This window comes from Camellia sinensis, chromosome 3, assembly GCF_055761805.1.
Source record: "Camellia sinensis isolate YWXY chromosome 3, ASM5576180v1, whole genome shotgun sequence".
NCBI lineage: Eukaryota > Viridiplantae > Streptophyta > Magnoliopsida > Ericales > Theaceae > Camellia > Camellia sinensis.
This window is the reverse complement of record NC_138963.1, coordinates 226,744,464-226,770,233: the sequence shown is the minus strand read 5'-3', so window position 1 is coordinate 226,770,233 and position 25,770 is coordinate 226,744,464. Positions and strand designations below refer to the sequence as shown.

Below are 25,770 nucleotides of genomic sequence, written 5' to 3'. Positions count from 1 at the left end.
CTTTTCCCCCTCATCAGGTTTGCAAACTACAGCGTGCTCTCTATGGCCTCAAGCAAGCACCTCGTGCTTGGTTTGCTACGTTCAGTTCTACCATTCATGATTTTGGGTTCACCTCTAGCTCCTATGACTCTGCTCTTTTTATCCGGACTACTTCTCATGGTACCACTCTTCTTCTTCTGTATGTGGATGATATGATTATCACTGGTAATGATGAAGCTGGTATTCTCCACCTCAAACAGTTTCTCCACCACCAGTTTGAGATGAAGGACCTTGGTACTCTTAACTACTTCTTAGGCCTTGAAGTCTCTCATGATTCTACTGGTTCCTATTTGTCCCAGGCCAAATATGCATCCGATCTTCTGGCTCGTGCTGGTCTGACTGATTGCAAAACTACCTCTACTCCAGTTGATCCTCAGATTCGTCTCACTCCTCTCGATGGGACTCTTCTCTCTGATGCTACTCTTTATCGCCAACTCGTCGGCAGCCTTGTCTATCTCACAGTAACTCGTCCTGACATTGCCTATGCTGTTCACATTGTCAGTCAGTACATGTCGGCTCCTCGCACTCCCCACTATACTGCTCTACTCCGCATCCTTCGCTACCTCAAAGGCACTCTGTTCCATGGTCTTCACTTCTCTGCTTCCTCCTCTCTTGAACTGCGTGCCTTTTCCGATGCTGATTGGGCTGGGGATCCTACGGATCGACGCTCCACCACGGGATTCTGCTTCTTCTTAGGGGACTCTCTTCTTGCTTGGCGTAGCAAAAAACAATCCCTCACTGCCCGCTCTAGCACCGAAGCTGAATACCGAGCTCTTGCTGATACTACTCAAGAACTTCTCTGGCTTCGCTGGCTCCTTGCTGATATGGGTGTTTCTTCTTCTGATCCTACCCCTCTCTATTGTGACAATCAGAGTGCCATTCAGATTGCTCACAATGATGTTTTTCATGATCGCACCAAACATATTGAGATTGATTGTCATTTCATTCGCCAGCATGTTACCTGTGGTACTGTTCGTCTTCTCCCTATCGCTTCCGTCGATCAACCCGCTGATATCTTCACTAAGGCTCATCCTCCTGGCCGCTTCAATGATCTTGTTTCCAAACTCAACTTGGTTGATGCTTCCCCTCCTTGAGTTTGCGGGGGGATATTAGTGTATATTAGTGTATCATTATGTAGTGCATTATCATGTTAGTGTAGCATTATGTTAGTGCATTATGTTAGTGTAGCATTATCATGTTAGTGTAGCATTATGTTAGTGCATTATGTTAGTGTAGCATTATGTTAGTGCATTATGTTAGTGTAGCATTATGTTATTGTTCATAGGCATCCAAGGCATCCTCTATAAATAGAGTGCCTTCTTTGTGTAATAGACATGTACAATTCATAGAAACAATTGTGCCTCTCTCTCTCTCTCTCTCTATTCGCTCATCTCTATCTTCTCTCACTTTCTCCAATTATTATTTCAGACGTAATGAACAAACTAGAAGGACAAGCCAGATTGATACAGGAAATGATGAAGCAAATGACTATCTTAAACTTAAAGGTGGAGGGTTTCACTACCAGCCAACGCTCCTAACAGGGGACCACTTCGATGCCAATCTCAGGACATGGTAGCATAGCCATTGCAAGTGGAGAAGGGGATCAAACAATCCACACTTGCATGGCACGGCTAGATTTTCCCCACCTTGATTGGGCTGACCCCTCTAGATGGTTGTACCCTGCAGAATAGTTCTTTGTGCACCAGCAGACCCCAACTTCACAAAAACTCTTGTATCTATTCACTTGGAAAAAAAGGCCCTTAAGTGGTTTCGCTAGATGGAGAAGTCAGGAGCCATCACCAATTACGAAGAATTTTCCAAAGCCCTCCTGGTACGCTTTGGTCCCTCCCAATATGAGGATCTAGCGGCATTGTTAACTAAGCTTCAACAGTCAACTACAATAGAGTATTACCAGACCCAATTTAAACAACTCGCAAACCGAACAGAGGGACTCAATGAGTCCTTTATGGTGAGTTGCTTTGTAGGCGGACTTCGAGAAGACATCCGACTTATAGTGTGCAGATGCTAAAACCAACCAATCTGCTTGATGCTATTGGGCTGGCCCGAATGCAAGAAGAAAAGGTAGCAGCAAGGAAGAAATCTCGTCCCGACCTTGGAAGATTCAACTTGGGTAATAACTCTTGTAGTTCTAAAATTTCCTCTCCTATCATTAAAAAGTTGACTCCTTCGGAAATGAAGGAAAGACGAGAGAAAGGTTTATGCTATAATTGTGATGACAAATTTGTTCCCAGCCACAAGTGTAGAACCCAAAAAACACTTCTTAATGAAAGAGAATTAGCCGGTTGACGGAGAGAATGACGGCAAACACGACGAGCATGAAGATCTTGAGGGAGTTGAGGATCCCTCCTTATCTCTGGAGATTTCTTTGCATGCCATTGCAGAAAGCCAATCACCACAGACTATGCGCATTCAAGGAGAGCTGAATCAGATTCCTATCATGGGACTTATAGACTTCGGTAGTACACAATTTTTTTAACCCATTCATAGCAAGGAAGGCAGGTGGCAATGGCTAATGGATCTCAAGTGCCTTGTTTGGGTAGTTGTTTCGGAGTTAAGATTAAACTACATAGAAGTTGATTTTTATCTCTTGGACCTAGGTGGTTATGAGGCAGTGCTGGGCGCTCAATGGCTTCAAAAGTTAGGACATATCACTTGGGATTTCACAAACCTCATAATGTAGTTCACAATAGGAAAAAATATTCGCATTCTTAAAGGCATTGAACAGAAAGAGTTTGAAATTCTACAGGACAAAAGGGTAAGGAAGCTGCATCCGCGACGAAATTATAGCATTTTCTTGCAAATCTACTCTCTTTCCATAGTCATTAAATGAGTTAAAGTAGAGAAACAGGGAGCTTGCAAATCCATCCAAGTGATTCTCTCTTCATATGCTGATGTATTTGATGAACCAAAGGGTCTGGCCCCCTCCTGGGTGCAAGATCACCAGATTCCTCTTAAGCCAGACGCACAACCAGTGGACATATGCCCATACAAGTATCCTTACGTACAGAAAACAGAAATTGAGAAGTTGGTTGCTGAACTTTTACAGTTAGGGGTCATTCGGCCTAGTCAAAGTCCTTTTGCCTTGCCGGTCCTCCTAGTTCGAAAAAGTGATTGGTCTTGGAGATTATGTATTGACTATCGCGCCCTCAATCAACAAATGATAAAAGATCACTTTCTTATTCCAGCCATTGAGGAATTGCTTGACGAGCTCCATGGGGCTCGATTCTTCTCAAAGCTAGACCTTCCATCTGGGTATTACCAGGTTGGAGTCAAGTCGGAGGATGTTCCCGAAACTATTTTCCGTACTCATGAAGGTCATTATGAATTTTTGGTCATGCTATTTGGCCTTACGAATGCACCTGCTACATTTTAAGATCTCAAGAATGAAATTTTTCGGCCATTCCTTACAAGGTTCGAGCTTGTCTTTTTTAATGACATATTAGTTTACAGTTTATCATGGGATGATCACTTGATTCACCTTAAACTTGTTATAGATGTTTTTCCTACTAATTGTTTTTATGCCAAAGAGAGCAAATGTGCATTTGGTTGCACTGCCGTTAAATATTTAGGCCATGTCATTTCAGAAAAAGGAGTTAAAGCCAATCTTGAAAAAATCAGATACATGTTAAAGTGGCCAAGGCCGAACAACATTAAAGGCTTGCAGGGGTTTTTAGGCCTCACTGGTTATTATAGTCAGTATATTCGTGACTATGGGAAGATAGCACTCCCTATGATTGAAATGCTGGGAAAAAAAAAAAACTCTTTTGCATGGACTGAGGAATTTGTATTAGCCTTCACATAACTCAAAGAAGCCATGACCAGTCCACCGGTCTTAACTCTACCCAATTTCAATAAAACATTTTATGTCGAGTGTGGTGGCACCAGAGTTAGAGCAGTACTCACCCAGGAGGGTAGACCATTGGCTGACTTCAGTAAGGGACTTAAAGGAACGACTTTATTTTTTTTCAGCCTATGAAAAAGAATTGTTAGCTCTAGTGCTTGTGATATGGAAATGGAGATCATATTTGTTTGGTCACAGGTTTGTGGTTAAAACTGATCAACAAAGCCTCAAGTTCCTATTAGAACAAAAGGTAGGCAGTCTAGTGCAACAACAGTGGGTTTCAAAGCTATTTTGTTATGATTTCTCTGTTGAGTATAGAAGTGGGCTACTCAATACTGTGGCAGATACTTTATCTCCGAAGGACGGTGAGACTTTTGCTATCTCTTTCCCTACTGCAACGTGGGTAAAAGAATTATAAAGAGAGCATGCTATTGATGCTCAGGTCCAACACATAGTTTCCCAACTCAAGGACGGGAAGATGGATTCCATCGAGTTTATTAAAGCAAGAGGCATTCTGTTCTACAAAGGGCGTTTCTACCTTTCTCCTCTATCCTCATTTCGAAGCCGAGTTCTTGCATAACTCCATGATAGTCCAATAAGAGGACATGCTAGTTTCCACAAAACCTATCAAAGAGTGAAAACAGATTTTTACTGGCCCGGGATGAAAAAAGAGATTAAGAATTACATCAAGGAATGTGATCCATGCCAAAGGAACAAAGCTGAAAATGTCTATCCTGCAGATCTCCTTCAACCATTAGAAATTCCCTCTGGAATATGGACAGCCACATCCATGGATTGTTGGAACAATTCGTCTTGAATTCTTTAGTTGGTGGTCTACGAGTCTTCAAAACTTGGCGATGAACTTGTCTATGTAGAACAAAAATATGAGGCTTCAAATTATGTTACTTAGTTGCTTTCTTAAAGATAATATTTGCACCCACCAAAAGGCGTGCAGGGGGTTACAACAAATTCGCCTCCAGGATACAATGAAGCCTAATTTAAAGATCAAGTCTACCATCATCTGCACTGACAACAGTAGATCAGAATACTCTTAATATAATTAAGAAAACCAAGACACTGATAATCAAATCTGCTAGATTACCAGAAAGAAAAGCAAAAATTTGCTTAAGAAACTCTTGATCGAAAACTCAAAATCAAGAGGGAGGGAGAGAAAGAGAGAGAATTGGAAATCCTCTTCTAATTTCAAAGTATCTCCTTATACCCTCTTCTTCTTCTTTTTTCCCTTTTCTTTTAATTTTGTTTTCAGAGTTTCAATTTATTCCTCAGATTGCATTTTTCTAATTAGGTTTCCAAATCCTCTCTTATTCAAGTTGGAAATTTGTAATTTATTTTGCAAAATTTCAAGTTTTAATTTGTGACCCATCAATCTTATCCTGTTTTTGAGCTTCTTTGATTCTAAAAGTTCCATTCCTGAGAGTGCCTTGCCACCATTTGTTATTATTAGCAATGCATTTTCTCTCTCTAGAATTTGTTTCCTGGTTTTTTGTTCAGGTAATTTCATTTTCCTTTTTGGTTGAAAAATGTTTGTACTTTTTGTGATTTGTGTGTGTAATATTCATCATATTTTTGTGATTTGTGAGAAAATTAGAATTTCTCAGGGAAGAGAATTTCTCTGGGATGGATCCAGAATTTCTCTGGTGATGGATCCAAAATTTCTTTGGTGATGGCTTCTGAGAAAATCAGAATTTCTTTGGGAAGAGAATTTCTCTAAGATGGATCCAGAATTTCTCTGGGAACAAAATCAAAATTTCTTTGGTGATGGCTTCTAAAAAAATTAGAATTTCTCTGGGAACAAAATTTGTGAAAGGTTCAAGTCCATAGAAATTTGTGAAAGGTTCAAAGGTTTTTTTATGTTAGTTCAGAAATCTAGAAAATTTTGGTTAAAATGAATCTAAAGAAATTTGAATTTTCTCTGGTTTATAAATGAATCTAGAGAAATTTGAATTTGAATTTGAACCCAGAGAAAATTGGTCAAAATAAACTCAGGGAAATTTGAATTTTCTCTGGATTGAAGTTAGGAAATTCTTTGGGAAATCCAGAATTTCTTTGGAGAGAATTTTTCTGGAAAGAATTTCTTTGGATTGAAATTTCTCTGGATCAATGTTGAGGGATCTTAGACATTATAAAAATATTGAATATCCTTTATGTTATAAAATCTTAATATCAAAAATCTTAAAAAAAAAAAAATCCTTAAAAGTATCCGTGACAGAGTTAACAAATTTGTGAATACGAAAACTCCATTATCTATTGTTTAAAAAATAATAATGTTGTATGACACAAAAATTCACTCCACAACAAATTTTTTAAAATTTTAATTTAATTTTTATTTTTTTAATATTTATTTGTGCAAGACAAATAGTGGCATCCACCGTGTAAGACAAAATAGTAGTGTTGGAAAAGAGGTTAAGTCGCTAAAAGTGGCTTTAACGTCCCAATTAGAGCCAATTTTGATATTGAAAGGTAACCAATCCTATGTTAAATACACAGTATATTATATCTACTATTAAAGTCAGTTTTGATGTTGAAAGGTAATCAATCTTATATTAAATACACATTATGTTATATCTAAAATTTGTTATCTCTCACCTCAACAATAAATAAATGAATCACTCTCTAAAAAAATAAAAAAAATAAATGATGTAATACAAGACATTAAAATATTAATCACAAATAATATTTGTGAGGAAGGGAGAGATGAAAGGAGAAAGTTTTATTTTTAAATTTTTGGTTTTTGCTCCAAAACGAATGCATTTTGAGGTACTCCAAGGTATATTATACACAATTCACTATAAAGAATCATAAAAAGTTGAATTTTAGTTGGTCATGGATATGCAACCATTCACATTATTCAAAATTAACATTTTAAAAAGGAAATCCTTTCTAAAAACATCTCTAAAAATAATATACTATATGCATTTTATTACGAATTCTTTGAGTACATATTATGTATTTTTATAATAAATATTATATAATTTTTTGATAGAGTTACAATAATTTAAAATTCAAAAAAAAAAATAAATATTTTGCAATAATATTAATATTTTTGTAGTAATGTAACACATATTTTATCGAAATATTTTTAAATTATAGAATATATGATATTATTCTAGAAATATCTAATATTATCATAAATTACGTAATTTCATAATATTTCTTTTTTAAAATATTAAAATCATTCACTGAATTGTCGGATTTGGATGGCAATATTCCCTTTCTCACCATTTTTGCTGCCTCCTCGAGTACCACTCACTTGTTTAAAAAAGGATAAGAGTTTTATTTTTTTATTTTCTTTTATTTTTTACATTTTCTCTCTCCTCTAAATATTTTCTGTTTTAAAAAAATAAATAAATATTCGAAGCCTTGTCTCCACTCCTTTAATATATACCATATATGTATACTCCAGCTCGATTTTTCATACTCGCTCAACTTAAAAAAAAAATTTAAAAAAATCAAATCAAATCAAAGCTTTTGTCTCCTGTGCTTTAATATACACTCCTACTGGCTTTGTTTTGTTTTTTTTTCATAGTTCCCACATTGCCCTTATCAATTGGCTAATATATTTTGGCGGTAATCTCTATTCGGTTCATGTAGCAAATAATATCAAAACAAATTAACTAAAATAATGCATTAATTGACTGAAATATAAATTTACATTTGCTAGAAATATACTTTTTAAATTTTATTGGTGGAATTTTGAAAAATAAAAATGCTGCATTATAATGCATTAAAGATAAGAAACAAACTATTTTAAAGAATAATAATTCTATAAATGACCATATTTGTTTATTTAAATTCATTTATCATTTTATATGTCATTATTGTACTGGATTAGAGATTTTCTATTCCGAAACTTCATATCTCTCTATCTTGTTACACTAACAATTATTTGAAACACAATTGTAAACGAAATAGTATAAAAGAATTTTTGGCCAAAAAATTCTCAACCCTAGTTTTAGTATAATCAGCTCCACCTCTTATATATGTTAACACATAAGATGATAAATGACTTTAAATAATTTAATCATACCTTTCAAATATTTCCACCTTTATCCCAAAACACTCATAATCTTTAAATTATGTAAAGATATCAAGGTGGAAGAATTTTTAGATATGATTCAAACACTACAAGAAAATGCACTTTTGGCGACTAAATTTTTAGTCGCCGAAGCCTTTTCCCGACTAAATATTTTGGTCACTACGTTTGTCGCGGGAAAACGGTTGGGGAAGGTTTGGCGACTAAATTGCGACTAAAAAAAATTTAGTCGCCAAAAGTCCTATAAATGGCTACTAATGTTTTAGTAGGGAAAAGTACGAGATATTGGCGACTAAATATTTTTTAGTAGCCAAAAATCAATATATCCCAACTAAAAAAATTTAGTAGCTAAATATTATACTTTTGGCGACCAAAAAAACATTTTAGTCACCAATTCCAAAACTTTTGGCAACTAAATTTGTTTAAGTCGCCAATTTTAGTCGTCAAATGTGTGTTTTGTTGTAGTGAAAGACTTGTAAGCTAGTTTTTGGTTCACTCTAATGAAATACAATGAAATCATTTCTTTAAAATGTTTGTTTTCACATTCAATTGATTAAAATAAAATAAAAAATACATTACAAATTAAATTATCATTCACCGTTATATATAGATGATCATTCTATAAGAAATGATCATTCAATTCGATTTCATTTTATTTAATGAACTAAATAGAGTGGAAGTATTTTAAGATATCATAATACCAAAAGTGAATATAACAATAAATAAGTATATCAACAAATATAACAACTAAGTAAATATAACGAGAGAAACACTAATAAATATGTCAACAAATGTAACAAAACAACTAAGAGAGAAAGTTCCCGGATAGATCACACCACTCAACATAAAATTCACCAAACAATATGATCCTATGTTATGTTACCTTTGTGATAAGGGGACATACCCGTTTTCGATACACCCTAAATATTCTGCAAATTATACTCAGAAACGTTCTTTTCGATACATCTAAACATTCTGCATATTATATATACACAGTAAAATGTACAATGTAAAAGTCAACACTACAATTCTGCTAAAGAAGATAGTATCAGTTATCTTCAAATTTTCTCCACTCAACTCCTTCAGTAGCCGTTGATTCATTCTGTTTTCAGGTGTGACGGTGAATCAACCGCGAGCCAACTCTTGACTGGCAAGTGAAACCAGCAACTCTTCCCACCTCCAATCTCTTTATTTTTTTTACTTATCTTGAGAATTTTGTTTATAATTAGCAATGGCATAGATAGAAATTCCGTTTAGTGGTGTTATTTAGTTTGTTAATAATATAGACAAAGGGAGACTTGAGCGTTTCAATCAATTGAACAGAGAGAATGAGAGAGAAGATAAAATGGGTCTTCTTGTAAGGGGAAAAAAAAAAGAAAAAACTACGTGCTTAGAATGAGGGGTGGTTCTCGACTAAGGTCTACCTTAAAAAAACAAAAATACTTTCCTTCTATCACCCAACAACTTTCATTCCCATTAAAGTATCCTTAGAAGCAGTAGGGCGAGCGAAGGATGAAAACAACGATGGCCTAGACTGCGTTTTATCAGCTTTGGGTCCGTCTTTGGTAGATGAGAGACTATAATCATATCTTGTCTTTTATCCAAACGGAGTGTTATAGTTTGTGCCTTGTCTATCTGAAACATTTCTATTGTATATATTGTTTGCTTTCATTGATCGGTAGCACAAGCACATGCTAATTTGGTTGAACGAACGGTCTTCTCTCTATAACTTGTCTGTACTTGTTATGCATAAATCGAGGGATGTTCTCCCCCTTTTCCAATTGGATGTTTATCGGGTTTGAATTGGTTAGTGTTAAAAATGATTGGTCCAAGCCACCGTTTTTGTTAAACAGCGAACTGTTTCGGAATATGTTTTCTGATGTTCATAATTATTTACTTTCTGGAGGGAATAATTACTTCAGTACCATACTTGCTTCTCACATATATGTACACACTGATTTTGTTTCCTTTCAGCTGGAGGTAAGTACTAATCTAGCAGCTTGTAAAATATAGTGACACCGAGACAAGCAATTCATAGAGGAATGGCGGAAGAGACAGCTTACAAAGCTCACGTTATGGTACTCCCCTTCTATGGACAAGGCCACCTCAATCCGATGCTCCAGTTTTCCAAACGTTTGGCCTCGAAAGGACTTAAAGTCACTGTAACTACCATTCATTCAGTCACCAAGACCATGCCAAGTGGAGCTGGGTCAATTGCCTTTGAATCAGTATATGATGACTCCACTGACGGTGGGTTTCATGGACCTGGAGGATTTAAGGGCTATCTCGAAAGGTTTGAAGCGAGTGTCACACTATGCTTAACTGAGCTCATCAAGAAACTACAAAACTCAGAGTACCCTGTTAAGTGTCTGGTGTATGATGGTAATTTGCCATGGGCTCTCAACATAGCCAAGCAATTGGGCATAGCTGGAGCCACATTTTTTACTCAGTCATGTGCTGCCATTGCGGGTTACTACCCAATGCATCTCGACTCATTAGGAGAGCCAATGCCAGTGGTTGCTTCTTCAATGCTTGCAGTGCCAGAGCTCAAGATTCCAGTGGTGCCAACTTTCGAGTCTGACACAGGTCGTTATCCCCCTATAATCAGACACATATTGCAGCAATTCAGCAATATTGAGAAAGCAGATTGGGTTCTTTTTAACTCCTTCGATAAGTTGGAAGAAGATGTGAGTTGAATGCAGTTCTAACTTTTGTCTTTTCAAGTTCAATTTTGTTGAATTGGATTATATTCAATCTCTATTATTAGAAACATTGCTAAGATAAGTTGACATTCTGAATTGTAGGTAATGAAGTGGATGTCAGATCTCTGGCCTGTTAGGGCAATTGGACCAACTGTGCCATCAATTTACCTTGACAAGAGAGTGGACAATGACTCTGATTATGGCTTCCATCTGTTTAAACCACAGAATGAAGGTTGCTTGAAGTGGCTAAACACTAAAGATACCAGGTCTGTTGTGTATGTCTCGTATGGAAGCGTTGCAAGTTTGAATGCAGAACAGATGGCTGAAATGGCCGAGGCCCTAAAGCAAAGCAACAGCAACTTCTTGTGGGTGGTGAGGGCAACCGAAGAGAGCAAGCTTCCCAGTGGTTTCGTGGAGGAGACATCAGAAAGGGGATTAATAGTGACATGGTGCCCCCAGTTGGAAGTGTTAGCCCACCATGCTGTGGGATGCTTCATAACACACTGTGGATGGAATTCCACGGTGGAGGCCGTAAGCTTTGGAGTACCAGTGGTGGCAATGCCGCAGTTTCTGGACCAGACAACTAACGCACATTTTCTGGAGCAAGTTTGGGGAGTGGGAGTTGTAGCGAAGGTGGATGAGAAAGGTATTGCTACTAAGGAAGAAATTGAAAGATGCATTGGAAAAGTTATGAAAGGAAAGAGAGGACGAGAGATTAAGAAGGCGGCTATGCAGTGGAAGGAGTTGGCCAAGGAGGCAGTGGATGAAGGCGGAAGTTCAGATAAGTATATTGATGAAATTATTACTTGCCTTGCAGCTGCTTAATTTTGATTTTCGAGACAAGTTTCTACCTTTTTCTCCACGAGGATGTCTTCTCTGGTGTACTTGTAATTTGGATATGGACCTTGCTCATATAAAGCCTAATAAGGTCTTGTTTGCAGTAATAAAAATCTCTTTTTGAGATTCTTCAATAATATAAGCTTCGAAATTGAGGTATTATTGTTCACAGATGCACCTGATGCATGCGACTTCTTGTTCACAGGGGTACAATGTTTGTAATTTGTTCTTGTTCATTGGTGTAAATCTGGCCAACTATTCACACACTCAATAATTAACTAAGTCAGCTACCCAGCTACTCAGTCCTCAATTTTTTCTCTTTATTTCAATAATTCCTGATCATTCTATCACATCTCAAGATTTATGTATCTCGAAATTCTCACATGATTTGATGTTTGGAAGTGAATTAGGATAGAGGGACGCAAGAATTTGGAGAAGTCGTGATGTCTTTGTGAAAGACATATTGTAAATTTCTTCTCCTCTAAACAACCTGAAGAAATGGTACATTTAGAAATCAAAACTTGTATATGGTAGACAATGCCATACTATGCTGAGTTTGCTGTGAATTCTTTTAAGGCAAAGTGTCAATATTTTCACGATTTTTGGTTCAAATCAAATTTCCTCTGTTGCACTTGTCTCTGTTTGATTGTTCACCCCAGCCCCCCTCCCCCCCAAAAAAAAAAAAAAAAAAAACTTGGGTTTGAGTTTATTTCTGAAACAGTTTTAGTTCCACGAGTTTAATGTAAGAAGGTGGGTAGCATACTGTTCGACATTGTTTCTCAATAATTCAAAACATGGTTTCTTAATAATTCAAAACATGATTTCTTAATGCTGTGTTGCAGTCCAAAATATGCCTAGTTAATTGACTGTGTGATTGAATTAGTCATAAAGTGTTTGAAGAATTGCTGTCACGCCCCCAAAATAATACAAATAATCCATTCCATAAGATCCATGAATATATTAGAAATGATATACTTCATTCATCAGAGTTTGTGTTACAACAGTTGTTACAAGAATAATACATCCATAGATATTCATTCTGAACCTACAACATATAACATGTGTTAATAATAACAAAATAAATGTACTACGGGCTTACATCTTTCCAAAACATAACTTACAACAAATGAGAGCCATAAGCTCTATACACAAAATACAAATATTTAAACACAAAATACAAAGTAGAGCCTCCAGCTCCTAAGTCCTCCCAAGCTACGTCCTTGGAGGGAAACATATCACCAATACCTGAAAATGGTTTCCCAAGTAGGGTGAGCCAAAGCCCAGTAGAGATAAACTAACACAATATATGAGATTTAACTAAGGTATAAATGCCAAGTTTAATTATATTCAATGTTCATGACAAACTTATATTTTTTCCAAGACCATTCAACGTAGATTTTCACATCTCAATCCGTTTCCATCCATCCTTTTTAATTCAATTTATGAGTCAAGTTCATTGTCATCTAAACACACCAAATGAAATTACAATTCATTGGTTTACACTTTAACAACATCTATTATTCAAACACTTCAACATTTTGCCATTTTACGGAATCCTCATCCGAAGGAACCGGCACCCATTTATACACAACCATTTCAACATTGCCATTTTACGGAATTTTCATCCGAGGGAATCGACACCCATTTATGCACAAGGTTTCGAGATTTTCACCCTGGACACTCCGGCCAACTTAATTATAAATGGAGTCTATCCCCTATCTCCTCCTAAACAATGATACATATACAATTTATTTAAAAGCATTATCATATACAATGACTATCCACAACACATTTTCAATATCTCGATCATACCATCATATTCAATGTGGTAAATTAAAATATAGGTTTCAATTCACCTAATCCACATGTAGTTTCTACAACAATCATAATTATCCTCCGATAACCAAAAACAAATATTTCTAAACAGATATACAATCTTTTAAACAGATAATTTATCAAATTCTCATAGGTGAATGATTTAATTAATCCAACTACACCATTCGATTATTCACCCTTCAATTTCATGTTTCCCACATCAATTTCATTATTTATTCAAATTAGTTCTTTAACACAAATTAGGGCAAAACCTTTCCTTTTTCCCAATATCATCCCCAATGCCCAATCTCACAATTTATTCTCATATAACATCATAATCAAGTCTTTACCTATATATATAGAGCCAAATATAGAAAACCCCTCTTTCAAAATTCAAACCCAAACCCTAACTTCACCCATAACCTCCCAACTCCACCATTTATACAAAATGACCAATACCTAGGTTAAAAACCATATCAAAGAGTAGAATATCCCTACCTCAAGTATAGAAGCCCAAAGAAGAAATGAAAGAACTTCAAAATGCTCCAAATTCGATTTTGTTCGGATCAAGAGGAAGCCCACAAGATGCTCTAACTCTTTATCAAAGGGAGTAGGGTAGAGAGACCCTTAGATCATGGAGTGTTTGTAGAGAGAGAGTGCTGGATTAGGGTTTTAGGACAAAAAGATGTAAAATTTCTGTGTAAAAATGAGCTGTTGCAAACTGATATACGCGACCTTCGCTCGAGCGAAGGAGTTGTCGCTTGAGCGACCAGACACAACAAGTAACCTCGCTCGAGCGCCAGAAGCGTTGCTTCAGCGCAGAATGCAAAGCTTCAGAAGTTTTATAGACGCACATGCTCGTCGAGCACAAGAAGCCTCGCTCGAACGTAGAATACAAACCTTCAGGTCTTACACAGACGCACGCCCTCGCTCGAGCGAAGAGACAAATAAAACGAGGCTCGCTCGAGTGCAAAAAGTCTCGCTCGAGTGAAGAACTTCATCTTCCCAGAAATTCTGCGTCTAGGAAAGAAACCTGAGGACTCCCAATTCTCGCTCGAGCGCAAGAAACATCGCTTGAACAAAAAAGCAAACTACAAAAAGCTCGCTCGAGCGCAAGAAGCCTCGCTCGAGCGAAGAAGCCAAAATCTAGGCAACAGCAATCTAACCCAACTAACAACCAACCTATTCCAAACTCGCTCAACATGTTCTAAAACTCAAATACAAGGAGTCAAAAGAGAAAACAAGACATGAATACAATATTAAACCACGAAACCCCAAGTCTGGCATATAACAAAAGTCGGGTCAAAACCGGAATTGCTATATAAAGCCTAATAAGGTCAACATGTTCTCTGGTGTACTTGTAATTTGGATATGGAGCTTTGCTCATATAAAGCCTAATAAGGTCTTGTTTGCAGTAATAAAAATCTCTTTTTGAGATTCTTCAATAATATAAGCTTCGAAATTGAGGTATTATTGTTCATAGATGCACCTGATGCATGCGACTTCATGTTCATAGGGGTACAATGTTTGTAATTTGTTCTTGTTCATTGGTGTAAATCTGGCCAACTATTCACACATTCAATAATTAACTAAGTCAGCTATCCAACTACTCAGTCCTCAATTTTTGTCTCTTTATTTCAATACATTCCTGATCATTCGATCACATCTCAAAATTTATGTATCTCGAAATTCTCACATGATTTGATGTTTGGAAGTGAATTAGGATAGATTTGGAGAAGTCGTGATGTCTTTGTGAAAGACCTATTGTAAATTTCTTCTCCTCTAAACAACCTGAAGAAATGGTACATTTAGAAATCAAAACTTTTATATGGTAAACAATGCCATACTATGCTAAGTTTGTTGTGAATTCTTTTAAGGCAAAGTATCAATATTTTCATGATTTTTGGTTCAAATCAAATTCCCTCTGTTGCACTTGTCTCTGTTTGATTGTTTCCCCTCCCCCTCCCCTACAACTTGGGTTTGAGTCTATAGTTCCACAAGTTTAATGTAAGAATGTGGGTAGCATACTGTTCGACATCGTTTCTTAATAATTCAAAACATGATTTCTTAATGCTGTGTTGAAGTCCAAAATACTCCTAGTTAATTGACTATGTGATTGAATTAGTCATAAAGTGTTTGAAAAATTGCCAAGTATGTGGTTTACCCAATCCAATCAAAGTAGGTTTTGATTAGGTTTGGCCATGAGGTGGGCTTGTTATCCCACGCTCCTACCTTTGCTTTCAAACTCCACCCCCGCTCTCGCCTTAACCCCGTTATAGGTAGGGGTGCTTGCAGTTCGGTTGCGGCTTGATAACCTCCAATTTGTCATCCTTCCAAAATTAGGCAGATTGGAAAGAATCAATACACAACTGTTCGCCGGATTGGCGGATAGATGCGAATCAGTTTGACGGTTTACATTTTACAGATTTTTCGCATAATAAAACTTGTGGACATAAATTTTTTATTTTTTATTAGGAAAATAATCCAATCTGTCTTATTAATAATGACTGCAAATATGGATAATAGTCCAAGAAACCTTTATCTTAACAATGATTGCGAAAACCCAAAAGAGATTACCGGGCAATTGTTTGAGAGCAATGTTTTGCTAACCGGATCGATGAGTGAACCAGAAAAGTAACCAGGTGGATGGGTCACCGATTCAATCGCGGGTGAATCGGAATTGAACCGTGATGTCATAATTATGTTATAAATATATTAAAATTTAGAAGTATAATATATATATATATATATATATTAAAATTACAAAAATTAATAAATAATAAACATTTGCAAAAAAAAATTCTTAAAATTTATTTTACGTTTTTTATACGTTGATTTTTAGTAAAAATAATTAAGACAATATTGAATATATAGTATATATACTTATTATATTGTCAATAATTGTGTTGATGACTTAATGGTTTGAGTGCTTGTTTTTATGCACTTGGTTCCATGTTCAAGCCCTCTCCATAGCATATTTTTGAAAGAAATTCAATTATGTTGACCGGTGAACCGACGGTTTTTTTGGTTTTCAAATTCTAAGCCATTTTTTAGTATAGTCCGAGTTTGAAGGGTCATCCGAATCAGAATTAGGTCCGGTCACCGATTCAATAACACTACTTGTCTCTGATTATTTGTTCTCTCTCTCCCTCTCTTCAACATTTTTCTCAAAATTTATCTATGCAGTTAGACTTGGATTTTATAAGTCAATGTTAGATTTGTTTTTGAAGCACACTATAATATAGATTGAAAAAATAATCTTTTACTATTTATTTATTTTTTGATAATTCGATATTCGACAAATCCACCAAAAAAGAAAAATAAATAAAATAAAAACTATAATTTAACAAATTGTCAACCTACCCCTCCTATGGACTCTGAAAGTAGACAACTTATGTTATATGTTTTTGTATTAGTCTATGGTTTGATGTTAACCATGCATTTCATAACAAATCATTTTGAACATGAGTTAAGAATATATTAGTACATCTAAGATGTTTGAAAATTTGTGTATGCCAATTTAAATTTAACAATTCAATGTAATTTTTTTTATTCATAATTTGTATTTTTAATTGTCCTTCATACAAGATGTTTCTGCAATTTTTAATTTGTATTCATGATTCTTTTGGTAATATATATATATAATTTATTTGTTTGCCTGCTATCTATTTGTATAATAGTTACTACTAACTATAGATTACTAGAAGCACATCAAAACACCATAACCATATAAACAAATAATAAAAAATGTCAGACGTGTGAGGAGAGTATGTAAACTGAGTAAAAAGGTTAAGCAAAACTTTTTTTGATGACTGGGTGTTCGGGCTAGTTTACACATACCTCGACTAATTTTGGGATTCACGCAAAACGCCCCCTCTCAGGTGAATAGGGCAAATTTCAAACAAAATTATAGAAATTATGTATACAACTTTTACAAACCAGATGGAGAATATAGCAACCATTATGGTTATATCGGCAACCTTCTCATTTATATTGTAAGACAAAGTGTAAGAAGATCTCAGACAATTACTCAAGTAGTCATGGAAAGGGTACTTAAATGTCAAGGTGAATGAAATTTCAAGTTCGAGTTTGTATGATGATGAACCTGCATTATAATCTAACATATTAACCACTATTTAGTACTAAAAAAAATGAAACAAAATTTAAATCATTCAAATGTAATTACCTCTAACTTTAATGAAGAACATGTATTACTGTTTAATTTTAATTCAAATTCAAATGGCAAAAAAACAGATGAAAGAAATTTAAAATTTCTAATTTCAATAAAAAAAAACATGTACTATTATTTAATTTAAATTCAAATTCAAATGAAAAAGAAATTTAAGATTATTAAAATGTAATTACCTTTAACTTTAATAAAAAAATTAGCAGTTGACTCATGCAATGCACATGTTATTTTAAAATATATATATATATATATATATATATTTGATGGTACAATGTGTGTTATAAAAGAATAGTTTTAATTTTAAATTAAAATAAAAAATAAAAAAATTAAAGTATGATTTTAATTATTTGTGTTGATAATATTGACACTATTGTTTTATAAAATTGTTATTTAAATACTTATATATGTTAATTTTAGTTAAATTATTTGTGTATTTTGATAATTTTAGTTCTATCGTATTATAAAAGTATAATTGTCATATAATAATTTTGTATGATATATATATTAAATTATAAAATAGTAAAATAAATACTCATTTTGATATTAAAAATAATAGTTAAATTAGAAAAAAAAAATTAGTAACATAAAATTAAAAGTAATACTAACTATTTAATTTTCTTTTATATTCATTTAGAAAATGAAAATATATAGAAATAGAAATTATATAAAATTTAGGATAAATTACCGGTAAATCCCAAATCAGGGAATGATAATCCATTTAGTCCTGTATTTTTTCTTATGAACCATTTGGTCCTATTTAATTGGTAAGAAATATTTTTCTTTGATTTGGCATGAGCAGAGTTTACACATTTACCCTTGTTATAATTTTGATGGATTCTTTTTTGCTCATTTGTGTGTAATGATTGAGATGGTAATATTTTGCATTTTCATTTTTGTGTGTTTGATTTTTGTAGAGTAATATACGGTAGATAGGTTTCAATTGCTGATGTTGTTTTCTTCATTAACATCGATACGGTTAACATTACATTTTTACTACCACAAATATTATTAACATTCAATATCACCACCAACATCCATACACTCAAAAAACAGGGGAATAGGTGATACATTACAACACAACAAATCAAAAAAAAGATACTGACACTACACTTCATGTCGTGCCCCAAATTTTATGTACTTGAAAACATTACCAAGAGCCTGAAATTTAGGTCTATTTTTTTTTTAATTAAAAATATCTATTACTCTTGAGTAATAGAAACATAATAGTACATGATCTCTCTCATGATGAATACAACAATAAATATAATACATGCCAAACTCCCGCTATGGAGTTACAAATAAATAATTACAAACATCAAAGTACAATGAGATTACACACAAGATATGCATGAACTTCCTAATCCTTCAACCAATCAATCCGAATTATCTTCCTGTAAAAAAAAAATGAAACAACAAGGGGTGAGCACAATTGCCCAGTAGGAATCTCATAGTTCTAAAGCAATAACCATCCTATAGATAAAAATGATCATGCATGTAGGGTGATACCATATAGTAGATGACGTTTTGTAATTTCAAAATATCATACGTAGAGTATCTTTTTCTCAAAGTTTATTTGAACATTTAAGGAAAACCTTCGACCATCAAAAACTAACCCTTTTCATTAGAAAACCATAAATCCTTTTTGAAAACAACATGTTTAAGGAATCACATAATTTTATATTTATTAACCCATTCCAAAATATTCCTTATTAAATTCTCATCTTAACATTCCTCTTTTTATTCCTATTCTCCCCTTTTATTAGTTACATTTATTAAAACTCCATAACCTCAAATTCATGTTCCCTTAATACCCAAAACAATCCTTATACACTCCATCCCCACATGTCCATCATTTATTACTATAACTCTTTAACGTAGAAATCCAAGAACAATTACATCACATCCACATTTGCATTATCAACTATAACTCAACGCATCACACAGACAATAAACCCTTTTTTTTATTCAATCTCTCAATTAATCACAAAGCAAAACTCTTAATCTTTCCTTATAGATACAAATAACCCGGTGAGTTCTTTATCACCAATCCCTTATCCAATTACCATTTCATTATCCATTCTTTTCAAATAATTTCTATATGCATTCTCATTCCATACCAATTTACACATCAAATGGTAATTTCACAAGTTCATCACAAGTCACATATATCATCACTGAACTCAACACACTTCACAACACATTCCACCTTTTGCCGGCTTGATACGGCGGGATAGCAGGCACCCAATTCATAGCACATTACACCTTTTGCCCGTTATCATACAGTGGGAAGTGAACTCCCAAAATCATTTTCTCAAAAACCATATCTTTTTTCGAAAACCATTTTCAATTTTTTAAAACCGTCTCCCACATTTGCCGGCTATTATACGGCAGGACGTGGGCACCAAAAACATTTTTGAAAACCATCCGTTTTTCCACTTTTGCCGGCTACAATACAGCAGGACTGTGTGGACACCCAAAATCATTTTTCCACTTTTGCCGACTACAATACGACAGGACTATGTGGATACCCAAAAACACTTTTCCTACATTCGTCTAGCGATAAACCTAGACAGGGCAACTGGGCACCTTGAATTCAAACCACCCCCACATTTACCGACTATTATACGGACGGTCGTGGGCACCGAAAAACCATTTTTTTATTTTTAAAACCATCCCCCACATTTACCGGCTATGATACGGACGATCGTGGGCACCGAAAAATCATTTTTCAACTCCCCGTGCAGGTACCAACCACAACACAACACAACTTAACTCAACTCAATCAAACTCAACACAACCCAACTCAACTCAACTCAACTCAACTCAACACAACATAACCCAATACAATTCACATAACACACAACAAAATTCAACACAACCATTTCAACACAAAGGTCATATCATCCATACCATTAGTAATTTTTTTCCCCCCAAGTTTGGTTTCATATTATAACATAATTTAAAACATCAACATTGAGGGTTCAATCGCAACTTTTACATAAATTTGCAAACTCTTTAAAATTTCAATTAAACTTGTACATGTGTAATTTAACACCTCAATTTCATGATTCAACTATCAATTGAAGCAAAACCATTAACCATCTTCATGAGCCAAACTAAGGTTTTTAAGAGAAGTTAAAGCTTTTCACAAAAACACATTTTATTTTAACCCTTCTATTACTTTTACACCCAAACTCATGGCCCAAACCATAGCCCATCAAGTAAACCCCAATTCTTCAAACCCTAACCCCCAATCTCATGATTAATCACAATATGCATAAAAATATAAACTTTTGTATTTATATAAAGAAAATACCACAAATCCATCCATAAACGAGGGTATTGAAAAAGAACTAGAAACTCCTACCTCTTGAAACCAAGAGATGACGACCCAAAAATCAATGGCGATGAAACCACGAACCAATCAGACCAAAAGGAAGCCCTTGACGAGATCTACACTTTTTCTCAAAGGACCATGGTGAAAAGATCACTCTAGGTGAGTAGATCTAGAAATCTTAGTGCCAAAAGCTTGAGTTTAGAGAGAGAGCGGAGAACTCACGGTTTGAGAGAGAGGAAAGAGAAGAAAAAATGAAATGAAATATGTTTGGAGCCTATTTATAGTAGCAAGGTAATAATAGAATAATAGCCCCAAAGTCAAATGAAAAGAACAAGTCAAAAACCCCCCCAAAACTAGGGCCCAAACCAGCTCAAAAAGCTGAAAATTACACATAGGGGTCAACCCTTCTGGCAGGGGGGCCGACCCTTTATTTAGAAAAGACAATTTGGTACAAGCAAGAGGGTCAACCCTTAGACAGAAGGGGGTCAACCTTAATTTCTAGCAACTAACACAGATTCTGTAATATAAGAGGGTCGACCCTCCCCAGATTGGTGTCAACCCTATATTCCAGTAACACTTCCAAAAACTTCACCAACAGGTAAGGGTCGACTCTTAAGAAGGCCGGTGTCGACCTTAGAATAGAATTTCTAAGTTTCTAAGGAACTTTTTGACAAGAACAAACACAAACAAACAAACAAACAAACCCAATGAATTTAAATCGGATCATACTCCTCCAAAACCAACATTCAACAATTCGAAAAACTCCCAAAAATGAAAATAAAGGAATTAAATACACTTTCCAATGAATTAAAAGATGCGGGTGTTACACTTCATTAACATTGATACGATTAACATTACATTTTTTATTACCACAAATGTTATTAACATTCCATATCACCACCAACATCCATACACTCAAAAAATAGGGAAATTGGCGGTACATTACAACACAACAACAAACCCAACACAACAAATGGCATTAGCATTACACTGTTGCCAATCACACAGGAACCCCAAACCGTAAAGGCATACTAACACACCAACGGAAACTAGCAGAACTAACTCCACAAGAAGAATAAACACTACAAGACTGTACCCCCATTGAAATACGAAACCCACCATACCATTAACACACAATAACATTACGAGCTAGTATATAACATTAGGATGTAGTCACAACATAATCTGACATTCACCGAACAATCCTATTCTTTCATAAAAACAAAGAAAACAACATCAGTAACCACATAGCTAACGCCATAGGCTACCAACACAATCACCAACGACGACGAAGGTATTATGTAAACTCGCTGGCTACACATCGTCAACAACTACACAAATATCAAACACTAATGGAAACACTACGAATATTTTTGAAATTTCTCTAATTGGAGAAGACGAATTGATGGTCTTGTCGGTGCAAGTTACACAGTTGATGTTGAGTTGGGAAACAAATGGTGTGCCAACGGAATGTGGCGCCAATTGGGGTTCAAGCCGAATGAGTGGAATTCGCTTAAAACCATATTCAACAATCTTTCAACAACATTTAGAGTTTCATTACACTGACATGGAAATGTTAGTAATGTGGGGATGTTGAATGTCAAAGTTTATGGAATGTTAGTAATGTGGGAATGTTGAATTCTAATGTTTCCTTACACTGATTAAAAGATTCTATTGAAAACGATGGAAAACTAAAAAAAAGCCTATAGTGTGCTCCATGTCCACAAATATAATTAGACCATTATCCAAACCCCACATTATCCCATCTTGTGAGGACAAAAAATTATGTCAACCTTGATTTATGACTTTTCGATTCTAAAGAAAAGATGGGGGATTAATTGGTGCACAACTTCAGAACTTGAGATTTATTGGTATTTCACCCTAAAATTTATTAAAAAAATTAAATATAAATATGTTATAACTAGATTATGATATAATGACTTTATATGATATATGATATATACAGGGGCGGAGGGATGTGGGGGCCAGGGGGGTCACGTGCCCCCCTTGACTTTTCAAAATTTTTTTTTTTTTTGAACTTACACCCAATGCCTTATATACACAGTAGCCCATTTGGCAGCACACTTTGACCTACTAACACACGCACACATGCACCCAATTTCTAAACACACTAAGACACACACCCAAACACACCCCATCTAATTAATTATTTTTTGATTCATGGGAAAACGGTAGCAAGGTTTTTTTTTAAAAAAAAAATTATTTTTTATCTCTCTTTGTTACTTTACAATTTATCAACTCGTGATTCACCAGATTAGAATTACACAATACAGATTTGGGATCACACTACAACCTTGATATCTTCTCTTTATTGTTTACATGTAACTTTATTTATGATTTTTTATTTTTAAATAAAAATTATGAGTATCAATTTATAGTTATTTGTTAAGTTTTGATTTGTTATTATTTATGTTAAAATAAGAGATTTTGATATGTTAAAATATGAATCTTGATTGGCGGTGATTTATATTAAAAGTAGGGATTTTGGTTTGTTGTTGTTTGTGCTAAGATTAGGGATTTGATTTGTGCTACAATTGAAAATACTCCCTCCATCCCAAAATATTAGTCTCTTATTCCATTTTTCATTGTCCTAAAATATTAGTCCCTTTTCAAAAACCAAGTACAAAAATAATATAAATTTTCTATTTCGCCCTTCTTTTAAATTCATTAACATAAAAAATACAATTATGACATTAACATTCCCAAAAAAATGTACTATCAAAGGGTAATTTTGGAAAATCAATTTTTTTAAAGTGCAATAATTGTACTACAAAAAAAAAAGGGTAAAGCACCAATAAATCCCAAGTTAGTATCTTGTGAACCAATTAGTCCTGGATTTTATCTTTCAAACCCATAAGTCCCAATATAATGTCAATGACCAATTTGTACACATTTTTTGCATGTGTTAGCCAAATATGAGGGCTATATAGGGGTTTTTAGTGATGTGAAAATTATCGGTCTGTCCCAATATGGTTTTGGGTTTCCCCCCACCGATCGAAACAGAAGGGACGATTATGGAAGGTTGTATGTGTTGTTAATGTTTGTTTGTTTGGATTTTGGTAATGTTGGAGCCTCAATTTTTCATTCAAAATTAACATCAACGTTGTTGGTAAACCCTAGAACTGCGAGATACCATCTGCGAGATTACATTTCAATCGCCGACCCCATATCGAACACTGCATCCATTGACGTGTTGTGACAACCCTCACCACTAATTATTGCTAACCTATGATTAAGCATGTTAACTGGCTGATTGACTGAAATTCTAAACTGATTGATTTAGTGTATTAGTTTAAATGCATTTCTATCTGTTGACCGTTAAATGATCTGTTCATGTTTTATGTTTTAAACTGTAAATTGAAGGCCTTATCGGCGACCGAATCTAAAATTGATTAATGCTTTGTGTTAATTAGAATTAATGTGATTTTATGGTATATTTAATTGAAAATTGATTTGGTATGACTAAATTAGGTTGAATAATGATAAATTGCAATAGTTTGGCTTTATTACCAAAATCCCACTTAGTGGACTTTTATGAGCCATTTACTTGATTTATACATGTTAGCATTATCATAGCTCTTCAGCCTTTTTCCTCAAGTCTAAACCGAGTGAGTGAGAGAGGGAGAGTAGGAGAATTGAGTTCATCAAAAAAATTGCTTGGAGACTTAAGAGAAATTGAAGGAGTCTTGCATAATTGAGCTTCTACACTTGAAATTCAAGGTCTAAGGTAGGAGAACCATCTTCTTGAGCTTGCATTTGAGTTATATCTTGCATGATTCTTGGAAGTTTAGTGAGTTGAGTCCAGAATTGGCTTAATGAGTTGAATTGAGACTTAAATCATGCATGCATGTGCATATCTTGAAGTTTAGAGTTGTTTTCATGGAAATTATTGCATGCATGTCCATATTATTGTTATAATCCATGAATTCACCATGTTTTTAGAAGGACTGGCTCATTTGATCTTGTGTTTGAAGCTTTAAGTTCATATAAACTCATGCATGTTACATTTGAGTCTTGTTCTTGAAGTCTATTGAAATTGTGTTCAAATGGAACTACATTTGGGCTTTGATTTCTCAAATTGATCTTCAAAACATGTCATACTATGAGTTTTAAAGTGTTTTCCAGAAAATTAGCCCCAAAGGATCGGATTTGATGCATTTAAAGTTGATTTTGAGCTTGAAGGTTCAATCTGGAATTTCCAGAATTTGGACTCACGCTCGAGCGGGGACTCCACGCTAGAGCGTACAACCTGTGTTCATGCAGTCCGATCGAGCGGGTAAAGTGACGCTCGAGCGGGAAATACGTGTATCCAGTACTTTGCATGTGTTTACAGTCCGCTCGAGCTGGGGAATGGACGCTTGAGTGAGGACTTGTGTCTCACGCTCGAGTTGGAGTAGTACCTCCCCCATACCTAATTTCATCCATGAAAGCTTTTAAGCTGATTAAAAAGGGGTGTAAAGGGTATCTGTGTTGTGTATTGACTGTACCTACTGATGCTAAAACTGATGTGAACAGTATTCCTATAGTCAAAGAATTCCCAGATACTTTTCCAGATGATTTGCCAGGGGATTTGATTGATAGGGAGATTTAGTTCACCATTGATGTGATTCCAGGTACACAGCCAGTATCTAAAGCTCCTTACAGAATGGCACCGACTGAATTGAAAGAGTTGAAAGTTCAGCTACAAGAATTGTTAGATAAGAAATTCATCAGGCCTTGTACTTCACCATAGGGCGCTCCAATTTTGTTTGTAAAGAAGAAAGACGGCTCACTGAGACTTTGCATTGACTACCGTGAACTGAACAAGGTAACAGTGAAAAATAAATATCCATTACCTCGTATTGATAATTTATTTAACCAGTTACAGGATGCCCTAGTGTTCTGTAAAATTGACCTTAGATCTGGATACCACCA

At 34.9% G+C, this 25,770-nt stretch overlaps 1 protein-coding gene across 1 annotated transcript; it reads left to right on the top strand.

The window, feature by feature from the left end:
* Window positions 1-8,700: 8,700 nt before the first annotated feature.
* On the top strand, window positions 8,701-11,663 carry LOC114313121 (UDP-glucosyl transferase 74CD1). The gene is made up of 3 exons (XM_028259464.2): window positions 8,701-9,105; window positions 9,969-10,642; window positions 10,760-11,663. Exons 2-3 carry the CDS (start codon window positions 9,998-10,000, stop codon window positions 11,480-11,482), a joined length of 1,368 nt encoding a protein of 455 aa, XP_028115265.1. The 5' UTR covers window positions 8,701-9,105; window positions 9,969-9,997; the 3' UTR covers window positions 11,483-11,663.
* The last annotated feature ends 14,107 nt before the right edge of the window (window positions 11,664-25,770 follow it).